Below are 19,423 nucleotides of genomic sequence, written 5' to 3' on the forward strand. Positions count from 1 at the left end.
ATGCACTTAAATCCGACACCTTGGCGCTAAGTTTTTCAGATCGCGGCTTCGTAACTTTTCACGCGACCCTTTTTATTCCGCAGTTCAGATCTCAGCATGTTCTAGATCCGATCCAATTAATCCGATTTCATGGGAACGCGACGGAAGGAAAAGCATCCCCTAAACGAAGAAACGAAGCAACGCCTAATGGCCACAAAACATTGGCATCCACGTTTCGTCCACGTAAATCTAGTTTAATTCCAAATTAAACGTTCACCCACCCAGGGTTTTTTTCTTTCTCAACATTAAATGTACATTTACAAGAAACGCCGATTTTACGCGTCACTTTAAGGTGACGTGAAAGTGACATCGAAGAGGCTTTGTTTATTAAACTTTTCTCCCAACTCGATTTACCGAATAGTTTGAAACTTTGCAACGTGAATGGGGAGACTATAAGGAAGGTCCTGAAACTCATGAAATTTCAATTCTTTTCAAATTTGTTTATAGGTATTTTAGAAATAGTTTATAAAAAATGAAATTTCCCGAGTTTCAGGACCTACCTTGGGGTCTCCGTATTCACGTTTTAAAGTATGAATCGATTTGAGACACCCAGTTCGTAGGAAAGTTTTATGAACGATTGAGCTTTCGGATGCCACTTTCACATCCCCTTAAGTCTCTGAGATTATTCGAGCAACATAGTATTGGAATTGAAGAGACATTTCTTCGGTACCGTTTGAAGAAATGTTCCTTTGGTTTAACGAGTTTCTTTTTTTTTTCTCGGCTATTTATCGGGGGTTGATTGTGTTTTTGGTGACCGGCCGGGGCAGGAGACGAACTTCCTGGATCCACGGCGATCCATGGATCGGCCGGAAGAGGGGTAGGTCGGTTTGGTACAAGGTAGCACCGGTAGGTGCGCGATCGTCTAACTCGCCCCCTCCTGGGGGATAGGAGGGGATGGCTGGCACGTACCGCATAATGCTGCTACCTGTGGCTCTCATTTAAATGTAGCAAGCTTCCCTCTCGCTCCATGCCCTCCGCTCGACCGTCTCTCCCTCTCTCTCGGTACCGCCGGACGAGACAAGTTTTTTATTTGGCCGTTTCTATTGATGCCGCTGCTACTGCTCAGCCGGCAATTAATCACCGGAATGAGTACCTGTTGCGCGGACACCTCGGCGAATTGCTCGGGAGCACCCGCGGAATTCCTGAAGAGGTCGAGGCCGGATCGAGCCAATCTGCATGCCCGACAGCGGTCCCGAGGGAGTCGCCCCCCTGGCCCGGCGACCCTTTCGATCCGCGTCGATCCACCCGATGAAACCGTGTCCGGAAATAAAACCGCCGCTAACTTTGTTCGCGGCCTGATTGGACAACCGACGGGTCCTCCGCGGGCCGGTTATCGGCTCGTATCACAGCTCTCCCCTCGTATTCGGCCCAGATTTCCATTCGACCTCTCGACCTGCCTTCTTCGATTCCCCGGATGACCGGATAATTCCGATACCGACCGCCACGTCCGGTCCTATTCCGTAATTCGAATGCCGTCACTTGTACCAGTAGGGACTACTGCTGGAAAAGAACATCCCGGAGATGTTAAAAGTTAGAGACTCTCGGGTGGAATCTCGAGAAAGGCGTCGCATGGGACGGAGAGCGGAGGCCGCAGTCGGGCCGGGGTCGGCGGCGGCGTGCCGGAGGCAGTCGGCCGGCGGTCGCGGTCGGCGGCGGGAAAAGCGAGCGAGGGGCAAAAAGCGAGCGGTGCGGCAGGAACCTCGGCAGGGAGCTCGACAGGGTGCGGCCACGGTTGGGTCCGCCCTCCGGTGACGTGGCGCCGACGGCCACCTTGCCGGGCCGGCCAATGGGGAGCGCGGCTCGGTTCTGGTGGGGTCCGGAGTCGGTGGAGGCGCGCATGACGACCTCGGGGCCTCTGGAAGTCGGGAAGCTCGGGCTAGCTGCGAGGCGAGGCAGTCAGTCGCTCTCAGCTACGACATGCATAACGCATGAGAGCCAGCCGATCTTTCCTCTCTCTCCTTCTCTCTCTTTCCCCCGGGTATCCGCGTGGTTTTCTCGCTCGCGCGGCGGGTCGTGGCAGCCGTCGCGGCCCCGTGGACGCGATCGCGATCGGCGCTCCCGGGTGGTGGCTCGACGTCGACGCGGCCAGTGCAACGAGCGCGGAGTTCCGCGGTGGACGAGAGTGAGTTCGCGCGGTAAGGTGGAGCCGAGGTGGTGAGAGAGAGGAGAGGAGCAGCGCGGCCCGAGTGCGGAGAGACCGGGATCCCGGTGGTCCGGTCGGTGGTCCGGTCGGCGGTCGACCGGTGCGTGGAGGCGCGCGCGCGCGCGCTGCAGCGCGGGCCGGATGTAGGGCCGCGACCCGCGCGATCGGGGGCTCCGGGACGATGGACAGTGAGACCGGGTACCCGGGAGTCGAGAGGACAAGAGGCGCGGCCCGCGGCCAGCGGGACTCGTCGCGGAAGAGGGCCTGAGAGGGTTCGACGGGAGCCACCCGTAGCCCCGAGCTCTCGAGTCGGGAGGGACAGAGGCGTCCGGGAAGCCGTCGAGAGGGCCGAGGCGCCGGACCGGGCCCGGAATCGCGAGATCCGGGGGTACCGCCAGGGAGTAAATGGCTGCTACCACGTACATGCCGGTTAGTACCGCGGTGTCGTCCGAGCTGGATGGTGGTTCGGGATCCGGAATCGGGATGAACATCGCCGTGGGCGGCTACTCCTCGGGCTCGCCCCGCAGCGCGGCGGACGCCGGCGAGATGAAGTACATGCCGGCTCCGCAGCACCATCACCATCACCACCACCACCATCAGGTGTCGTCGTCGCCGTCGCCGAACGGGCTCTCGCACCCGGCGAGCCTGTCCTCGGCGAACCCCTGGGTGAGCCTGCAGCCGGGCAGCGACCCCTGGGCGGCGTCCATGGGGATGCACCACACGACCCACCATCCGCACCATCACCCGCACCAGGGGAACGCGAGTCTGGACGTGAAGCCGCTGACGGCCGCGGCGGCGGCCACGGCGACGGACTCGGTCCAGGGTATGCACCACCGCGGACCTCATCAGTCCCCCGGGATGGCGTCGCCCCATTCGTGGCACGCGCCCGTGGTGCCGTCCGCCCACTACAACCCCAGCGGCGGCGCCGCCTCGCCGACGACGCTGCAGCAGTACCACGCGGCGATGAACGGGATGCTGCACCAGCACCCGCACCAGCACCCGCACCAGCTGCACAATCACCAGGCGGGGCTGCCGCACCACCTGAGGGACGCGCACAACCACAGCCCGCCGGCGGGCCACCCGCTGCACCCGGGCCACCCGCTGGACAGGGACCACAGCGCCGGGGAGGAGGACACGCCGACGTCCGACGACCTGGAGGCCTTCGCGAAGCAGTTCAAGCAGAGGCGCATCAAGCTGGGCTTCACCCAGGCCGACGTGGGTCTGGCCCTGGGCACCCTCTACGGGAACGTCTTCTCCCAGACGACGATATGCAGGTTCGAGGCGCTCCAGCTCTCCTTCAAGAACATGTGCAAGCTGAAGCCCCTCCTGCAGAAGTGGCTCGAGGAAGCCGACTCGACCACGGGCTCGCCGACGAGCATCGACAAGATCGCCGCCCAGGGGAGGAAGCGGAAAAAGCGCACGTCGATCGAGGTGTCCGTCAAGGGCGCCCTGGAGCAGCACTTCCACAAGCAGCCGAAGCCCTCCGCCCAGGAGATCACTTCGCTGGCGGACAGCCTCCAGCTGGAGAAGGAAGTGGTGCGAGTGTGGTTCTGCAACCGGCGGCAGAAGGAGAAGCGCATGACGCCCCCCAACACCCTGGGCGACGGGATGATGGAGGGCATGCCGCCGGGCCATCAGGGCCAGGCCGGCCTCCACCAGGGCTACCATCCCCAGGACCATCTCCACGGCTCGCCCATGGGGCACAGCCATAGCCCCCCCATGCTGAGCCCGCAAGGACTCACGGCACACTCTCTGGCGGCGCACTAGCGTTCGCCGGGGCCTCCCCCGTTAGGCCTCGCCATCACCTCGCAAGCTAACTCCTCCGCAGCCGCCGCAGCCGCCGCCGCCGCCGCCGTCGCTGCGGAAGGATTTCCGACCCTTTCCTACCACCACTACATACAGGCCAGGGCCAGTTACTCGACCTCCTAGCTGACGGACTCGTCCTCGGCCGGGGGCCTTGCGGGGTCCGAGCGAGGCCACGCCGCGGCCGCCGCGACTTGGGGAGGCTGCCGACGGCCGGTGTCCTCGGCGACATCGGCGGAACCCGTCGCGAGTTTTCGGGGCTGACTTCGGGCTCCACCCGGGGACCACCGTGGGTCCCCGAGGCGCCCGACGCGAATCGCGGGGGACCTCCTCCACGTTCCAAAGCTCTCTCCGGCGAGAATCGTCGGACTTTAACCCGGACGCGGATCCGGTGACCGTGACCGGGCTCGCTCCAGGAACCGCTCCATCCAAAACCTTGCGCCGGCGACCGGGACCCCACGTCCTGAGTTCAACGGCTGACCCGGAGATAGCGATAGATTTCCGTTACGTTGTTGGTGGGTCCCAGACTCTGGATGGACCTGGTGCGCCGTCGCGGCGACTCGATGGGCCGCGTCCGGAGGCGGATACCGCGCTATCCGTTGTGACTCTTCATCTTGCGTCCTCCTTGCGACCGCGACGCGGGTAGGATCCGAATGTTGCGGACTTTTGGTGCCGGATAGGAACCGCCACCCAGGGATCGGCTCGTGTTCCTAGGAAGGAGTGGCGACCTCTGGAGACGGACCATCGTCGCCGTCGCGAGACTCGAATTTCCACCTCGAAGTCGGCTCTGGTGACCGTGATAGAGATCTTGCCCGGAGTCCCGGCGTCCGGGGTCGTCCTCGCCGAGTCCACTAACCGTTGCCACTTGGTACAAATCTTCGTCTCGGACTCGAGTTACCGTGACGGGAACCAGCTCCGCGGACGCGTCGTCTCCCTCGCGACGGCCTCTCCTATGTCGAGGGATGTTAACCGGGGTGGCTGGAACAGTGGACACTTGGGGAAACGCACCGTCCGAAGCATCATCGAGAACCTCGTGGCGCGTCCGAGAAGAACGGGAATCGCCATCGCAGGGACCAGCTAGGATCCCGGGAGGGTCGCAGCAACCCGGAGTCGCCGTCGCGAATTACCAACCCCTTCGCAACCAGGGTAAGCCCGTGTTAATCACGGTTGCGATTACCTACAACTATGGGCCCCGTTTCGACCCCGCCATCGGGAGGTTCGCGGGCCGTCGATTCCTCGTTTTGACTCGGTTAATAGACTCGGCTGTCGGGAAAAGGGCCGCTCCCATAGATTCGATCGTTCCGCCGTCGGTGTCGCGAGATTCGGACCCCTTTGCCTTTGGGATTTTTGCCAACGGCCGCCACGGCGGGGCCCTCGCAGTCGGGACCAACCAGAACCACGGCCGAGCAGGCCCATCCCCGTCCATGGAGTCATAACCGGCCCCGGGGCCTGATCGCACCAGAGCCGGCCTGATACCATCGGGGATCACCGCCTCTGCCGAAGGATAACCACCAAACGAGTTCGCCGTGGAATTAAACCGATTTCCGTCGCGAGTGACGAGCACGCTCGCCGTCCTCGTCGCGCCACCCCTGCGCTCCGTGCGAGGGAAAGAGACGGCGCGGACGGGAGACGAGGCCGAAACGCTGGATCAACGGCGCAAGAGAAACGGGTCGGACGGAGGAAAGCGACGACGGAGCGACGAGGAGGACCGAAAAGGTTTCCCGAAATCCAGGGAGGGAGGGAGAGAGAGAGAGAGAGACACGAGCCACCGAACCAAGGAGAGGCCGGAGGAAGGAAGATGGAGAGACGCGCACCCGGAGAGGGAGAAAGAGAGAGAAAGAACGAGGAGGAGGAATACGCAAGCCTGCGGAATTTGCCCCGAGCAAACTACCCGCGAATGATGTAACATAAGTAAATATGGACTGTAAATAATGTACCAGATAAAGCTAGTAAGTTAAGTGAGCATGCGTCGTCGCGCGTCAACGATACGAGGGCGAGAGCGAGAGAGCGGGAGGGATGGATCAAGGAACGAGGCGAAAGGGAAAGAAAAAGGAATATATATATATATATATACACAGGGAGGTATATTTAAATACCTACATGTATACATATATATATATATGTATATGTACATTCGCGTATACGTACACGCACTTGCGGTTCGGCGTTGCGCGAGCGAACGGCGAACAGCAAGTCGGAGCGACAGAGAGAATGAGACGTGCGACATTAGCGACTGCGAACTTTCCTCCCACGAAAATAACCCTTCTGTATAAAGAGTAAGTATATATATATATATATGCATATATGTATACACGCGCAGGCGAAGGAAGACAAAGCTAGAGACGGCCGGTCTGAGACGTCGAGAAAGATTGTAGACTCTATTATTATCGTCGCGTTATTACCGTCGTTTATTAATTATTCTATATTATTGTATTAACATTATTAATACGGCCCCCGACGACTCGTCCGTCGACGATCCAAGGGGGTGGCCGACCCTCCTCCCCGTTTCGTTATTCGTTATATGGAAGACGCGATGGAGAGAGGTTATTCACTCTGGAAATCCTGGTTTTGGTATCCTCGAAGTAACGTGGAAATCGAGAACAAGAATTGCCGTAAATTGTTGGAAATCACGGAAACGCCGTAACGATTTTAAGGTCGTCATTTGTTATGGATTAACATTGCCGGTTGTCGTATGAAGTTAATGGGGAAAAGTTTGTAGAAAAAGGGAATGGTTTTTAATGATTGGTGGGAACAGCCCCTCGGGTTATTCACCCTGCAGATCGTGGATTTAAATCCCCGATGTCACGTGGAAAGGGGATGAACATCCCGAATGGAGAGTCGCTTGAAACGGTTCGGGAACACGGAAGCGTTGTCGGGATTTTAAGACCGATCGTCAATTGTTAGCGAATCGCATTGTTGTTCGTCGTATGGTGCCAAAGGTTGTCGAGAGGAATCGTTTCCACTGATTTCCGAGGGAATAGTCTCCGTTGTGACGGACTCTCGGCTTTCTCGGTGGCGACGGCCGCCATCTTTCTTCGCTCCCGTCCACGTCTCGCCCTCGTCCTTTCCGCGATCGCGCTCTTGTATGCATATTATTAGTTTCCGAGATGCGAGTATTATTGTACTTTGTTTCTCTCCCCGAGTCGTCGGTGCGGTTTGGGGGTGGCGAGGCTCTCGTCCAGGGGCTGTTCACTCGGGAAGTCCTGACTCTAATTCCTCGAGATCGCGCGTAAATCTGGATATCTGGAAATACGAAAGAAAAATCAAGGGTAATCAGTGGAGATCCTCGGAAATCCTTGGAAATCCCCGAAACAATGTCACGACTGTAAGGCCGAACGTCACTTGTCACCGAATCGCGTTCTCTGTCGTGTCCAATCAAAGGCGGTCGATTTCGGAAAGGAAGAAAGAAATCGCTTTTACCGACTTCCGAGTGAATAGCCTCTCGACTTATGTCCGGGTTCCTGTACATAGTAGGTTTAGCCGGGGCGTCGCGGGGGCGAGATCTCGGAAAGTCAGCGGGGGGTCCGTCTAAGGTGGACCGTTTGCGCGGTCGAGGTCGAAAAAGGGAGATATTTCTCATTGACATATATTATCTCTTTTTTTTTTTCAGTCACTTTCCCTGGAAGGCAGAATTAAAAAAAAAAAACATTCGCTCGTCCTTTTTCGACGTCGGCTATTTCCCCCGCGTGGGAGCGTTCCGTCGCCGCGGCCGGAAACGGGCGGAAGGTGGCCGGAAGTTGAGCGAGTCGCGCTCTCCTCGGATTTAGTGCAAAATGGTGCTCTTGGTTGATCTTTGTTCGTTTTTGTTCGTTGGGTCTAGGAGGTCGTCCGCGCCCTCGCTCTGTCTCGAGTCGCGATTTCCGCCGGCGGCAACTCGGCGATTGTGATATAGCACCGCCCTGCGGCGACGACGCGATTCCGCGTTATTATTTATTCCTAGACGCGGCCACGGCGGATCTTCCGGCTGGCCCTGACAGCCATTTCCTTATTCCGTACTCTTCCGGACGAAAGCGCGATCTCTCCCGGTCGTCGGCGGCGGTGTGACGCTCCGCGATCGAGCCGCGTCGCGTCTAAATCATCGAAATCACCGAGATCGTCAAAATCTTCGAAATCGCTACGCCTCGGAACTTTCGGAAATGCCGTCGGGTCGGGATTTTCAAAATCGCGTGGCACCTGGATTTTCCAAATTTTCAAAATCGCGTCGCACCTGGATTTTCAAAATCGCGTCGCACCTGGATTTTCGGGTCGCGACCCGGGGAACGGGGTCGGATGTTGCGGGGAGGGTGCACCGAGTCCACGAAGTCGACGTGTTTCTCGAATCGTTCGTTATTATTAATATTATTGCTTATACTTTGGTTTTTGTTATTTTAATGAAACGTGCGTCGAGGGGGCAGGGACATCGACGTTGCGCGTCAAGGGGGGCGAAATTCGGAAAAGTCGAGGAGCCTAGACGATGGTTCGGCTCGCGAGGAACCGAACGAGGATGATGCAGGGTAGGAAAGGAGGTGATAAACGAGGTGATAAGATTGCGCGGCAAAGTTTTCGGCTCGTTCCTCGTTGTCGGAAATTAGAAGCCTGTACAGCACCGGGACCGCGCCAAAGTGGAGGTACCGATACGACCCGTCGAAAGGGAAAAGGAAACGGAAAATGGAAAAGCGTAAGAACCCTTACGAGCGACGGAGGGCCAAATTTGAGATCGGTAGGGCGATTTTAGGACGAAGTGGCGGTGCCTCCAATTTGGTCGAGAGCGTCTCGTGGGCTTATAGGGTATCGTGGAATTTCCTAGGTATTTGCATGCTTAGTTGTCGCGCCCGTGCGAGCGGGCCGTCGATAGGCGAAAGGATACGGAATAGCTCGAGAGAATTGGGGAAATTTAGCGAGGGCAGCTGCGAGGAATTGGGGAAAATCTCCGAGATATATCGGCGGACCGCGCGAAGGGTTCTCGATTCGGCCCTCGTAAGGAGCGGCCTTAGGACGGAGGTGGCCGAGGGGGCGAGAAAAGGCGAAAGGATAGACACGTGGAAATCTTCCCGACCCCCCGATCCCCCGAATATTATTATATTAAATATTAATTATTATTAACGTAAAGGAGCAAAATAAAGGAGGACAAAGGAGGGAGGAATCTGGCGAGCGGTGACGTTTTATTAGAATGGCAGAAACTAAATTACTACTGAATTTTAATTAAATAAACAAGATGAAAGTATACAAAAGTAACATCGCCTGGAGTTCGCCTTTATTTCTTCACTTTCTCTCCTACACGCCCGGGTCGTCGCGCCTCTCTCTTAGAAATCTCTCCGAAACTCTTGCGTGGCATGAAATCCCCTAGAGGACTGACGGTCGCGACTTTCGATATTTCGATTCGAAATTTACCATTTATTCCTCTTCTTTTTTTTTTTTATCATCAAGAATGGCGGACTCGAAGCCGCCGCTCGGATGATCGTCACGTTAATTCCTTCCTGACTACTCGTTAATCTTGTTAGCTCGTGGTTACCGGTAATCGGTCTTTTTACTTACTCGATGATAGCCTGTTTCCTTTTACCGAGGAATCGCGGGGAATCGATTTAGATCGATTGAATTTACCCGGAATTATTTACCGCCTCCGATAATGGACTCGGTATCGGTGCGCAAGCTTGTCAGTCAATTACCGTGGTTTTAAATACCCTATTCTTCGCATCGTCGCCTCGACTTCCCTTATCCAGGTGGTCTGGACAGGTATTCGAGGGTTGCTCCCATAAGGACTAATCGGCAGATCTATATCCTGTCGTTTAAACGGTTATAGTAATTACACCCCATCAGCCGCGCTCTCTTGCTCCTCGTTTTCCCATACCATCGGCAAGAAAGCGAAAGACAGCCATCCTTTAATGGCTCGTACGCCTTCATACACCGAGAGAAAAAAGAAACATTTCATGGAACCAGAAAAATCTTTTTCTTAACAGTACCAAAGAAATACCACTTCAATGCATTTCGGAATTATTTTCAATAGACCCGAATTAATCCAACGCGACCTTTCTTCGGAATCGTAATAATTCAAGTTTGGGTGAAGTCATTATTTTTTAAGTAACAAAGTACTTTTTTTTTCTCTGTATACGAGTCAACCTGTCGTTTCGCATTTAACGTGATATGAATGTATGATATATACGGTACCAAAAAGTCAAGAAATATTGATAAAACTTTTCTCCAAACTGGGTGCATCGAATCATTTGAATATTCATCGCGAGACTCATGGAGACTCTAAGGAAGAACGCGATTTCATTTTCTCGCAAGAAGAAAAAAAAAAAATTTGTATCTATCTCGAAGAAGAACCAAAAGGGAAATTGTCTTTTCGTTGAAAAATGTAATTTCACCTAGGGCCTCCATAATGCACGTGTTAGAGTTTCAGATAATTCGGTGGAAGTTTGGAGGAAAGCTTTATACCTTCACGTTTTGATAAGTATAGAATTTCATATCACCTTAAGCCGGTGGATTTGCGAGATTTGCCGAAAGCGGAATTTCGAATCGGGACCCAAAATAAGTCCCCTTGAAAAAAAAAAAAAAAAAGAAAAGAAAACAAATCTCGAAGTTGGAAAACTTTCAAGAGAGCCGGTCAAAGAGACGAGCTCGACGTTCGAGTCGAAGATTCGAGGAGTCGACTCGAACTCTCGACCCCGGTTACCCTTGGCGAGGATTTTCGCGGCCCCGACCTTCGGTGGAAACGCTTCCGCGTGTCTCATAAATCGCGGCGGAACAAGGGCCCGGCGCATTATCCGCAGCGGAAAGTCCGCGGAAAGGAGCGGCTGCGAGGGGAGGACCCGATCGTTTACTGGACGGGTCGTCACTTCGGTTTTACGCGCGCCTCCGTACTTTACATGTCGTTAGGTACATATATAACCTGGTGGAACGAGAGGTCCGAACGAGCGGGTGTTACGATCGGAGGGTCTCACGCGACTCGAGACCGGAGAAGGCCCTCTCGACGGGCCCACTTCCACTCCGAAGACCCTTCCGATCCTCGGTCCCTTCTTTTCCGGGCCTTTTCGCGCCCTTCCCGGATTTGCGGGGCTATCCGGTAACGATTCCCTACCTCGAGGAGATACAAGCCCTTACGAGCGAGCCAGGTGAGCGGATTTCCCTGCGCGCCCTCGGAGGGGGTTTCGACCCCGAGATAACTGGGTATCATCGCACTGAGAAAAAAGAGGTCCCCGTATTCCTCGTTCCCCGATTTTCGGGGCTATTTGGTAACGATTCCCTACCGCGAGGAGATACAAGCCCTTACGAGCGAGCCAGGTGAGCGGATTTCCCTGCGCGCCCTCGGAGGGAGTTTCGACCCCGGGATAACTGGATATCATCGCACTGAGAAAAATGAGCTACTTGAAATCAAATAAATTTCGTCTAAATGGAAAATGTAGAAATAAGTGAAAGTCTACTAGGTTCATGTATGGATTTCCCTGCGCGCCCTCGGAGTGAGTTTCGACCTCGAGATAACTGGATATCGTCGCACTGAGAAAAATGAAGTACTTGAAATCAAAGAAATGTGCCTATTTAAATATCGTAAAGCTGACTCAAGTGACATTTTCAACGGTTCTAATAATTATTTCTTTACGGGAATTGAATGTTAAATACTTTCGACTAAACGGAAAATGTATAAATAAGTGAAATTCTATTAAATCATGTATGGATTTCCTTACGCCCCCACCGGAGGGAGTTTCGACCCCGGGATAACTGGATATCATCGCACTGAGAAAAATGAGCTACTTGAAATCAAATAAATTTCGTCTAAATGGAAAATGTAGAAATAAGTGAAAGTCTACTAGGTTCATGTATGGATTTCCCTGCGCGCCCTCGGAGTGAGTTTCGATCTCGAGATAACTGGATATCGTCGCACTGGGAAAAATGAAGTACTTGAAATCAAAGAAATGTGCCTATTTAAATATCGTAAAGCTGACTCAAGTGACATTTTCAACGGTTCTAATAACTATTTCTTTACGGGAATTGAAAGTGAAATACTTGCGACTAAACGGAAAATGTAGAGATAAGTGAAAGGCTACTAGGTTCATGTATGACTTAACCCTTTGCGGACGAGACTTGCCCGAGAGAAATGTAAAATTTTTCTTGAAAAATGAAATACCACGAGCCTCCATAATGACATGTTAAAGTACCGGATAATTCGTTGCATCCAGTTTTGAGGAAAGATTTATCAATATGTTAAATTTTTGGTACGTATATATACATCACACTTTCATATCACCTTAAGAGGATTTCATTTTCCGGATCTGAATTTCTCTTTTTTCTCTCTCAGCCAGGTTTCTATTCGTTGTCATGTTTCTTCGTATACTTTTCCGAGTAGGTGGACGGTCTTTTTTTTTTCTCTATTTAATCGTGGGTGCGCGTTATCGCGCTAACGAGCCCATTCGGGGCGTCGCGACGCTCGGCGGGGAAGTAAAAGGAGAAACGAGTCGCCAGGTGCCAGCAGGAAATCGTCAGACGGTTTCCCCTGGCCGGTGCGTGACACGTGCGAACAATGAGGCACCGAGCTAGTCGCGTCCGAATGGCGAGTGAAGGGCCGGGTCGAAGAGACGGCGTGAGGCGGTCGAAGGGGTGGCGGCGCGCGCAGGCCTCGATCAACCCCTTCGTTTTCGCGACCTGCGCGTTGGGACGATATCTCTGTCTCTGACGATATCCCTGTCTCTCTTTTCCTCTTCCTTCCGACCCCCTGGCTCGCCCTCCTGCCGTATGCACCTCCGCCAGTCGTCTCTCTCCCCCAAAATACGCCTTTCTCCTGGGCGTCCCGGTGCCGCTGCCTCCCTTCCTCTCTACTCTCGCATCTCGTTTATTCCCTTCCTGTGCACCCCCTCCGGATACTTGTCGCGATCGGATACATAGTTCGCACCTATCCTCAGTCGAGTCTAGTCTAAAAGACACCTCCTGGCCGATAAAAATAGAAAATTATCATTTTCCCCCTTAGAAAAAAGAATTACCCGATCGAACGTGGATACCTGATAATGATGGATAACTGCGAGATGGTTATTTCGTTGAGAAGAAAAATTCATGTCATTTTAAACTTTGATCTTAGGATTCTGCCCTTGGGATATATGCATGGGAAAAAGAGTAGAATGGGTTCTTTGGGTGAAATTTCTTTTTTTATGCGCGATGAGATGTTGGATTTCGTTGGGCTGTGTCGTTCGTGGGAGTGCGTAGAGAAATCGCATTCGAGACTTAAGGTCGCTTATTCGCTCCGAATCGATATATTCGGGAATATCGCGGTAGATTAATAGGCTCGAAGGAGCAAGGGAGATGGCTATATCCACGGAGGGTACGTGGGACAAGGAGGCGTATCGTTATAGGCTCTGAAACATTTCGGGCCGCGAGTTCCGTATACACGTCGTTAACTTTAAAGGGCATTAAATCCCAAACCGACCAATGATAAATCATCCTTTGTCGCTTAACGATCGTTAAAATTAATGATTCGGGCATGAAACAGGAGCGATTGATGATCGCTAGACGATGTTGCGCAAGCGATTACGTCCGCCATTAGGACTTTACGATTCCTACCGTCATCCGTCTACCGTCGAGGAGGTCATTTTTGTTCGCGGGTATAGTCTCGGTGATAAAGAGGCAGGCTCGTCCTGATTATAAATCGGGGCATGGGGATGGGTGGTGGCGACCATGGGGCGAAACTCTGTCGATACTGCAAACGCGAGGAACATTTTATTTCTCAAGGTTTTCCGGTGATTTTTAATGATTTCCAATTTCTGCAATATTCAGACTGCCACGTGAGTTTTAAAATCCATAATTTCCTGAGTGAAATAATTCTTCATACGAAGGGAAGCGATATAACTTCTTTAATGGGAAAAGCCGCATCTCCTGTGGTCGATTTCTTTCAGCCATATTGGCGAGGCGCGAACGGTCTAAAAATTCAGAGAATGTTGCAATGATTTCCAATATCTACAATATCCAGATTGTCACTTGAGTTTTTAAATCCATAATTTCCTGAGTGAAATAATTCTTCGTATAAAGGGAAACGATATAACTTCCTTAATGGGAAAAGCCACATCTCCAGTGGTCGATTTTTTCCGCCATATTGGCGAGGCACGGACGGCCTTAAAATTCAGAGAATGTTGCAATGATTTCCAATATCTACAATATCCAGATTGTCACGTGAGTTTTAAAATCCATAATTTCCTGAGTGAAATAATTCTTCATATAAGGAAAAAACGATATAACTTCCTTAATGGGAAAAGCCACATCTCCAGTGGTCGATTTTTTCCGCCATATTGGCGAGGCGCGAACGGCCTTAAAATTCAGAGAATGTTGCAATGATTTCCAATATCTACAATTTCCAGATTGCCACGTGAGTTTTAAAATCCATCATTTGCTGAGTGAAATAATTTTTCATACGAAGGAAAGCGATATAACTTCCTTAATGGTAAAAGCCGCACTCGATTTTTTCGGCCATATTGGCGAGCCGCGGACGGCCTTAAAATTCAGAGAATTCAGGTGATTCCCGGCGATTTCCGATACCCATTTGCGATATCACACGATTTCGAGCATTAAACATAAGAATCTGCCGGGTGAAAAATGTCCAGAGGGTCCATCGGGGGGCTCGGGCGCGGTCGTGCTTCCTTCGTCGGAAAAGCCGCGTCTCCGCGTTGGCCGACCTTCTCGGCCATATTAGCGAGGCGTGAACGGATCCCGACACCGGCGCATTGATTTAATGGCCGATGCCCACACTAGGAGCTGCCAGCAGACGGACGCGTGGACGCGCATAGGTACGCGTCTCTTGCGGCACGCTGGCGCGGAGGAAACGATTCAGCGCCGTCCTCCGTCTCCTCTCTTCCTCTCTTCCTCCCTGCCCCGCCACCTCCGCTCGCCCCGTCTCTCTCTGGCTGAAGCTTAATAAGCACCGCTACCTACATTCCATTTCCGGTGAGCTGACGTCACTTGACACTCCGACCACGAGATCTCGCTTCGACGTTTCCTTCGTTGCGCCTAGCGACGACCTTTTCAAAGGTTTCCACGTGACTTTCAATTGGAATTTGAATTTCCCGCCCGAAATCGGCCCGGCGGTTTTCCGAGTTCCTGAGGAACGCGAGGATATGTACATGTACATATATGTATACGTGCGGAAAATCCCGGAAGTCGGTGGCTAAAAGTTACGAAACGATCCGCGTAGAGTACCCAGCTTCGGGATAAATAATTACGGGATGCAACTGGATACCTCGTTAGCTCGCTAACTCGTAATGCAATTGCTTGACTTGCCGCGGTACAAAGTGGAAGGGCGTTAAGTCGTAAACCCGTGCGTATGTAAAGTGGCCCGTAACTACCACATCCTCGAGGTGGCAACTTCGCGTACCTTTCTCGCGAGCGAGATTTCGAGGCGAGGTAATCTTTATCTAAGACACGTGCCGTTCAAACGGCTGCCAACGGCGTTACGAGATTCGTACCACTGAACGCGAGATCCGAGAAAAGCAAAGTGACGACTCTGCCTCTACGGATTTTAGGCCGGATTGTCCTCTCCACCTGCTATTTCGTTCTGAAATTATTTCGAAAATAGACCGGCATCCACCTGAGGAGACTCTTTAAGGTGATATGAAAGCAATGACATGACGTTCCTTACTCTCCTTCTAACCGAGTATACCGAATAGTTTCATGCTTTACAACGCGAATACGTCGGTCACGAGGTTCACACTTATGAAATTTCATTTTCGTCGGAAATTTCAGACACATCCGTGAGAAATTTCATTTATGGCGCTCGTTATGACGTTCGCCAAACTTTTCTCCGAACCCGGTATACCGAATCATTTCATACTTTACAGCGCGATTACATCGGTCACAAGATTCACACGTATGAAATCTCATTTATGGATTTTAATTCTGGAAGTAGGCAGTATACTGCCATCATCTTATACTCTTCTAGTATTCCTGGAGTGATAAGGATTAATTTTATACAAAATCAAAGGCGATCGACGGAGAGAAATCATTTTCACGGAATTTCTTGGGGTACTTCATCGAAGGGAGGGCATATTACCCCTTATCACTCCAACCATCAGTATACTGCCAACTTCTTATACTCTTCTAATATTCTTGGAGTGATAAGGATTAATTTTATACAAAATCAAAGGCGATCGACGGAGAGAAATCATTTTCACGGAATTTCTTGGGGTACTTCATCGAAGGGAGGGCATATTACCCCTTATCACTCCAGCCGTCAGTATCCTACGAACTTCTTATACTCTTCTAATATACCTGGAGTGATAAGGATTAATTTTATACAAAATCAAAGGCCACGACGGAAGGAATTCGTTTTCACGGAATTTTTTTGGGGACTCCATCGAAGGGAGGACATATTACCCCTTATCACTCCAACCGTCAGTATGCTACGAACTTCATATACTCTTCCAATATTCTTGTAATGATAAGAGTTAAGGTCTCTTTAGACGGAGTCTTGAAAGTGCCCTCGTCGAGGGTTTTGCAAGGGAGGGTAATGCCTGGGGACGACATCGCCGACCCGGTGGCATCGGCAGGCGCCAAGATTCTGATCTCGGAGCATCTCGGAGCCTCCAGATCGGGCGATGGTCGTCCGAGTGACCAGTCCTTGAGTGGCCGAGCGGACCCACGCGCGCCTCCACCAGTCTTGCCTATATACGCCCGAGCAGCACTCCCAGCCAAGCGAGAGACGGATAAATAACTCGGTTATGGCGTTGGCTAAGTAAACGAGACCGTCGGCGCATGCGCGCGCACCTGCGAGTACGCGTCGCGCGAAGAGGTGTGGGAGAGGGCGCCCGCGCATGCGCAGGCTCTAGGCCAGGGATCGTGAAGCAACTCCTCGGTAGCTCTCCTCGTCCGCACCGTGGCGTCGGATGGCGTCGCGACGCCCTGGGATAGAACGGGTCTTTCGAGTCCAGAGGCCCGTTGCGATGGTTCGGCAGGAGAGGCTCGACCTCCGGGAGTTTAGCCAGAATTGAGATTTGACGTACGTCGCGCCGCGCGGCCGGGCATTGCGCGATGCCAACCGAGTGAACGTGTGCGGAGCGACGAACGTACGGGTGCACGCCTCCTTACTCACTTATGAAGTTAATTGAGGGCAAACGTCCACCTCGGCCATTACTGTCTAAACCGCAAACATCGGTTCCTTTCTGTCGAAAACCATCGGACCGGGTTAAGAGTGCATTCCTAGGGAGTCGGGATAGGGTGGAGGGAAGGTGGGAAATGGGAGGTCACTTGATGGTACTGGGGTTTTTGGGGAATATCGATTGGCAGTCGTCGATTTCCAGTGCTGCACACCTGGTATTCGGGTCTTGGGTGGATCTTGTCCTCGGGTACGAGATCGACGACGCGTCTTCGACGTCGGCTTTCTCTCTCCGGTGGCTCGGCCAAAGAGTCGCTCCGTCTCCCTCCTACTCGCCGACAAATTGACGAATAGACGTGACCCGGGATAGGCGGCGATAAATTATAGTAATAGCGTGACATGCTACAAATATTGAATCTAATTATGGTAATACACGGCCAATCTATTTGCATTGCTAAATAATTGGAGAACGCAGGTGGCACGGAAAGATCCCGCCCTGGTGCAGCACGAGCGACGGGGAAGAGGAGGGGCGCCGAAAGTGGAGGCTAGGATCCCGAGGAGGAGACGGGAGAGACTCGTTTCGAGAGAAAGAACGCATACGCGAACTTATGTCTATTCCGTCTCGAGCTACTCGAGATCTACTAAATGAATCGCCTTTTTGCCACGCTCTCGCGGGCTCGCGTTTCTCTTCCAGCCTTACGCACGAGTAACCGCAGCGGACCTGCGGATTCCGCTCGTCATCCGCTACCCCGTGGACCCCTAGACAGGAGTCGCCGATTAATTTATTCATTTTCGAAGGAAAAGACAATCCACCCTTCGAGAATCTCCGGCTTAAGGGGGTGTAAAAGTCGCGTTTGAGAGGTGCGGTCGGTCGTGAAACTTTTCCCTGAACTGGGTGTACCGAATCGTTTCAAATTTTACAACGTTAATCATACCTATGAGGAAATTAAAAAAAGGAAGAATTGAAATTTCATGAGTGTCAGGACCTTCCATAGAATTTGCATATTCCCGTGGGGAAATTTGAAACGACTCGGTGAAGTGGGTTCGGAAAAAAGTTTCATGAACCTTTGGGAAGCTTTCGTATCGGCTTAAAGGGATGTCGTTATCCCCGAGGGGGTGTCCTTCGTTCTTCTGCCGGAAAAGGGCACCATCTACGTTTCTCTTCCTCGTTTCCTCGAAAGTGGGTGGTTTCGGGTGTGGTTTCGGGTGCGGTTTCGGTATCCAAGCCGAAGGCTCGTGTTTGCGGACACGCGCGGAGGCTGATTTGGTAACGATCCGGGACACGGGTCCAGAGAGCGTTGGATCCGCTTTGGGATCAGGGGCCGTTTGTTCTCTTCAGGGAAAAGTCGAGCGTTTCCGCAGCGCGGAAAAACGCCACAATGCACCGTCTCCGGTTTCGACGACCGGCCGGCGTCTATTCAGATTTTCCCTCGAGTTTCGGTAGAACGAGGCTCGGGGCAGCCATTACCTCATAAACGACTCGCAGCTAACTCGGATGTAAAAAGTGCATAAACTCTCGAATATTGGGTTTCCCTCAGCGAGTGGAGGCGCGCAAAGTCGGGCAAGCACGCGCGACGACCCCGCGGTGGATTTCGGTAGGACGATAAAACATATGCAAATTGAAACGTTTTATCTGGCCCGCCGTCCGAAAAGTGTCAAGCTTTCGTTTCCACTCGCGAGCCGTAATTCGACCTAACCGATGGGATCGATTACCCGAGTGGGAGAGCCACGGTGGGGAAATTTATTAGTAAATACGATTCCGTGGAGGTTCCCTGTCGAAAGAGGGCGCCAGGTTTCGGGCGGAGGCGCCAAAAGCCAGCGGGGAAAGAAAAAGAGAGAAAAAAAAAAGACAAGAAGGATGAGAAAAAACGGACGCATACTCGTACACCTGATTCGGGGTCCGACGATCGCGGGATTCCAGGCTCGACGAGTGCTCGTGTATACGCCCGTGTAAATTCGAGAGAGCACGTGTGTACGCGCGTAACGCGTCCCGTGCTGAATGCACATTCCGCATGCCGCGGGAGGGCGATAAAACGTATGCAGATTAAAACATTTTATTTGAATGATAATATAACACTTGTTGATGCAAGCGCGTTGGCCTAGGTTAGCATAATAAACATTATGTAGATCTCTCTAGACACTCGGTGCGCTATTCGCTCCCGGTGTACGTACCTACGAGCCGGCGCGCATGCGTGTGGGGGGCCTCGACACGCGTACGTACACGCGTCTCCCTCTCCTCCGCTGCTCCTTCGGCGCCTCCTCTTCGGCCCCTCCAACTGTCCCTTGCCGCATTCACGAGACGTCGTTCATTCATTAAAACCCGTGCGCGTGCATTCTCAATTTTATAGAGGCGCCGATTCACTTTCGTCTCCTCGTCTCGCGCCTCTTCCGCCTCT

At 52.7% G+C, this 19,423-nt stretch overlaps 1 protein-coding gene across 2 annotated transcripts in view; it reads left to right on the plus strand.

Annotated features, from left to right (window-relative positions):
- Positions 1-1,917: 1,917 nt before the first annotated feature.
- Positions 1,918-19,423, plus strand: part of LOC105696892 (POU domain protein CF1A) — a 28,933-nt gene continuing 11,427 nt past the window's right edge. Inside the window, exon 1 of one of the 2 annotated variants that reach the window (XM_012419702.1) lies at positions 1,918-5,896. In XM_012419702.1, the coding sequence (XP_012275125.1) occupies positions 2,588-3,949 (1,362 nt within the window). In that variant the 5' untranslated portion in view covers positions 1,918-2,587 and the 3' untranslated portion in view covers positions 3,950-5,896. The remainder of the gene's footprint in view (positions 5,897-19,423) is intronic. The other variant, XM_012419703.1, reaches the window with a different exon arrangement.

Source organism: Orussus abietinus, unplaced genomic scaffold, assembly GCF_000612105.2.
Source record: "Orussus abietinus isolate OABI.00-Male unplaced genomic scaffold, Oabi_2.0 scaffold75, whole genome shotgun sequence".
Lineage (NCBI taxonomy): Eukaryota > Metazoa > Arthropoda > Insecta > Hymenoptera > Orussidae > Orussus > Orussus abietinus.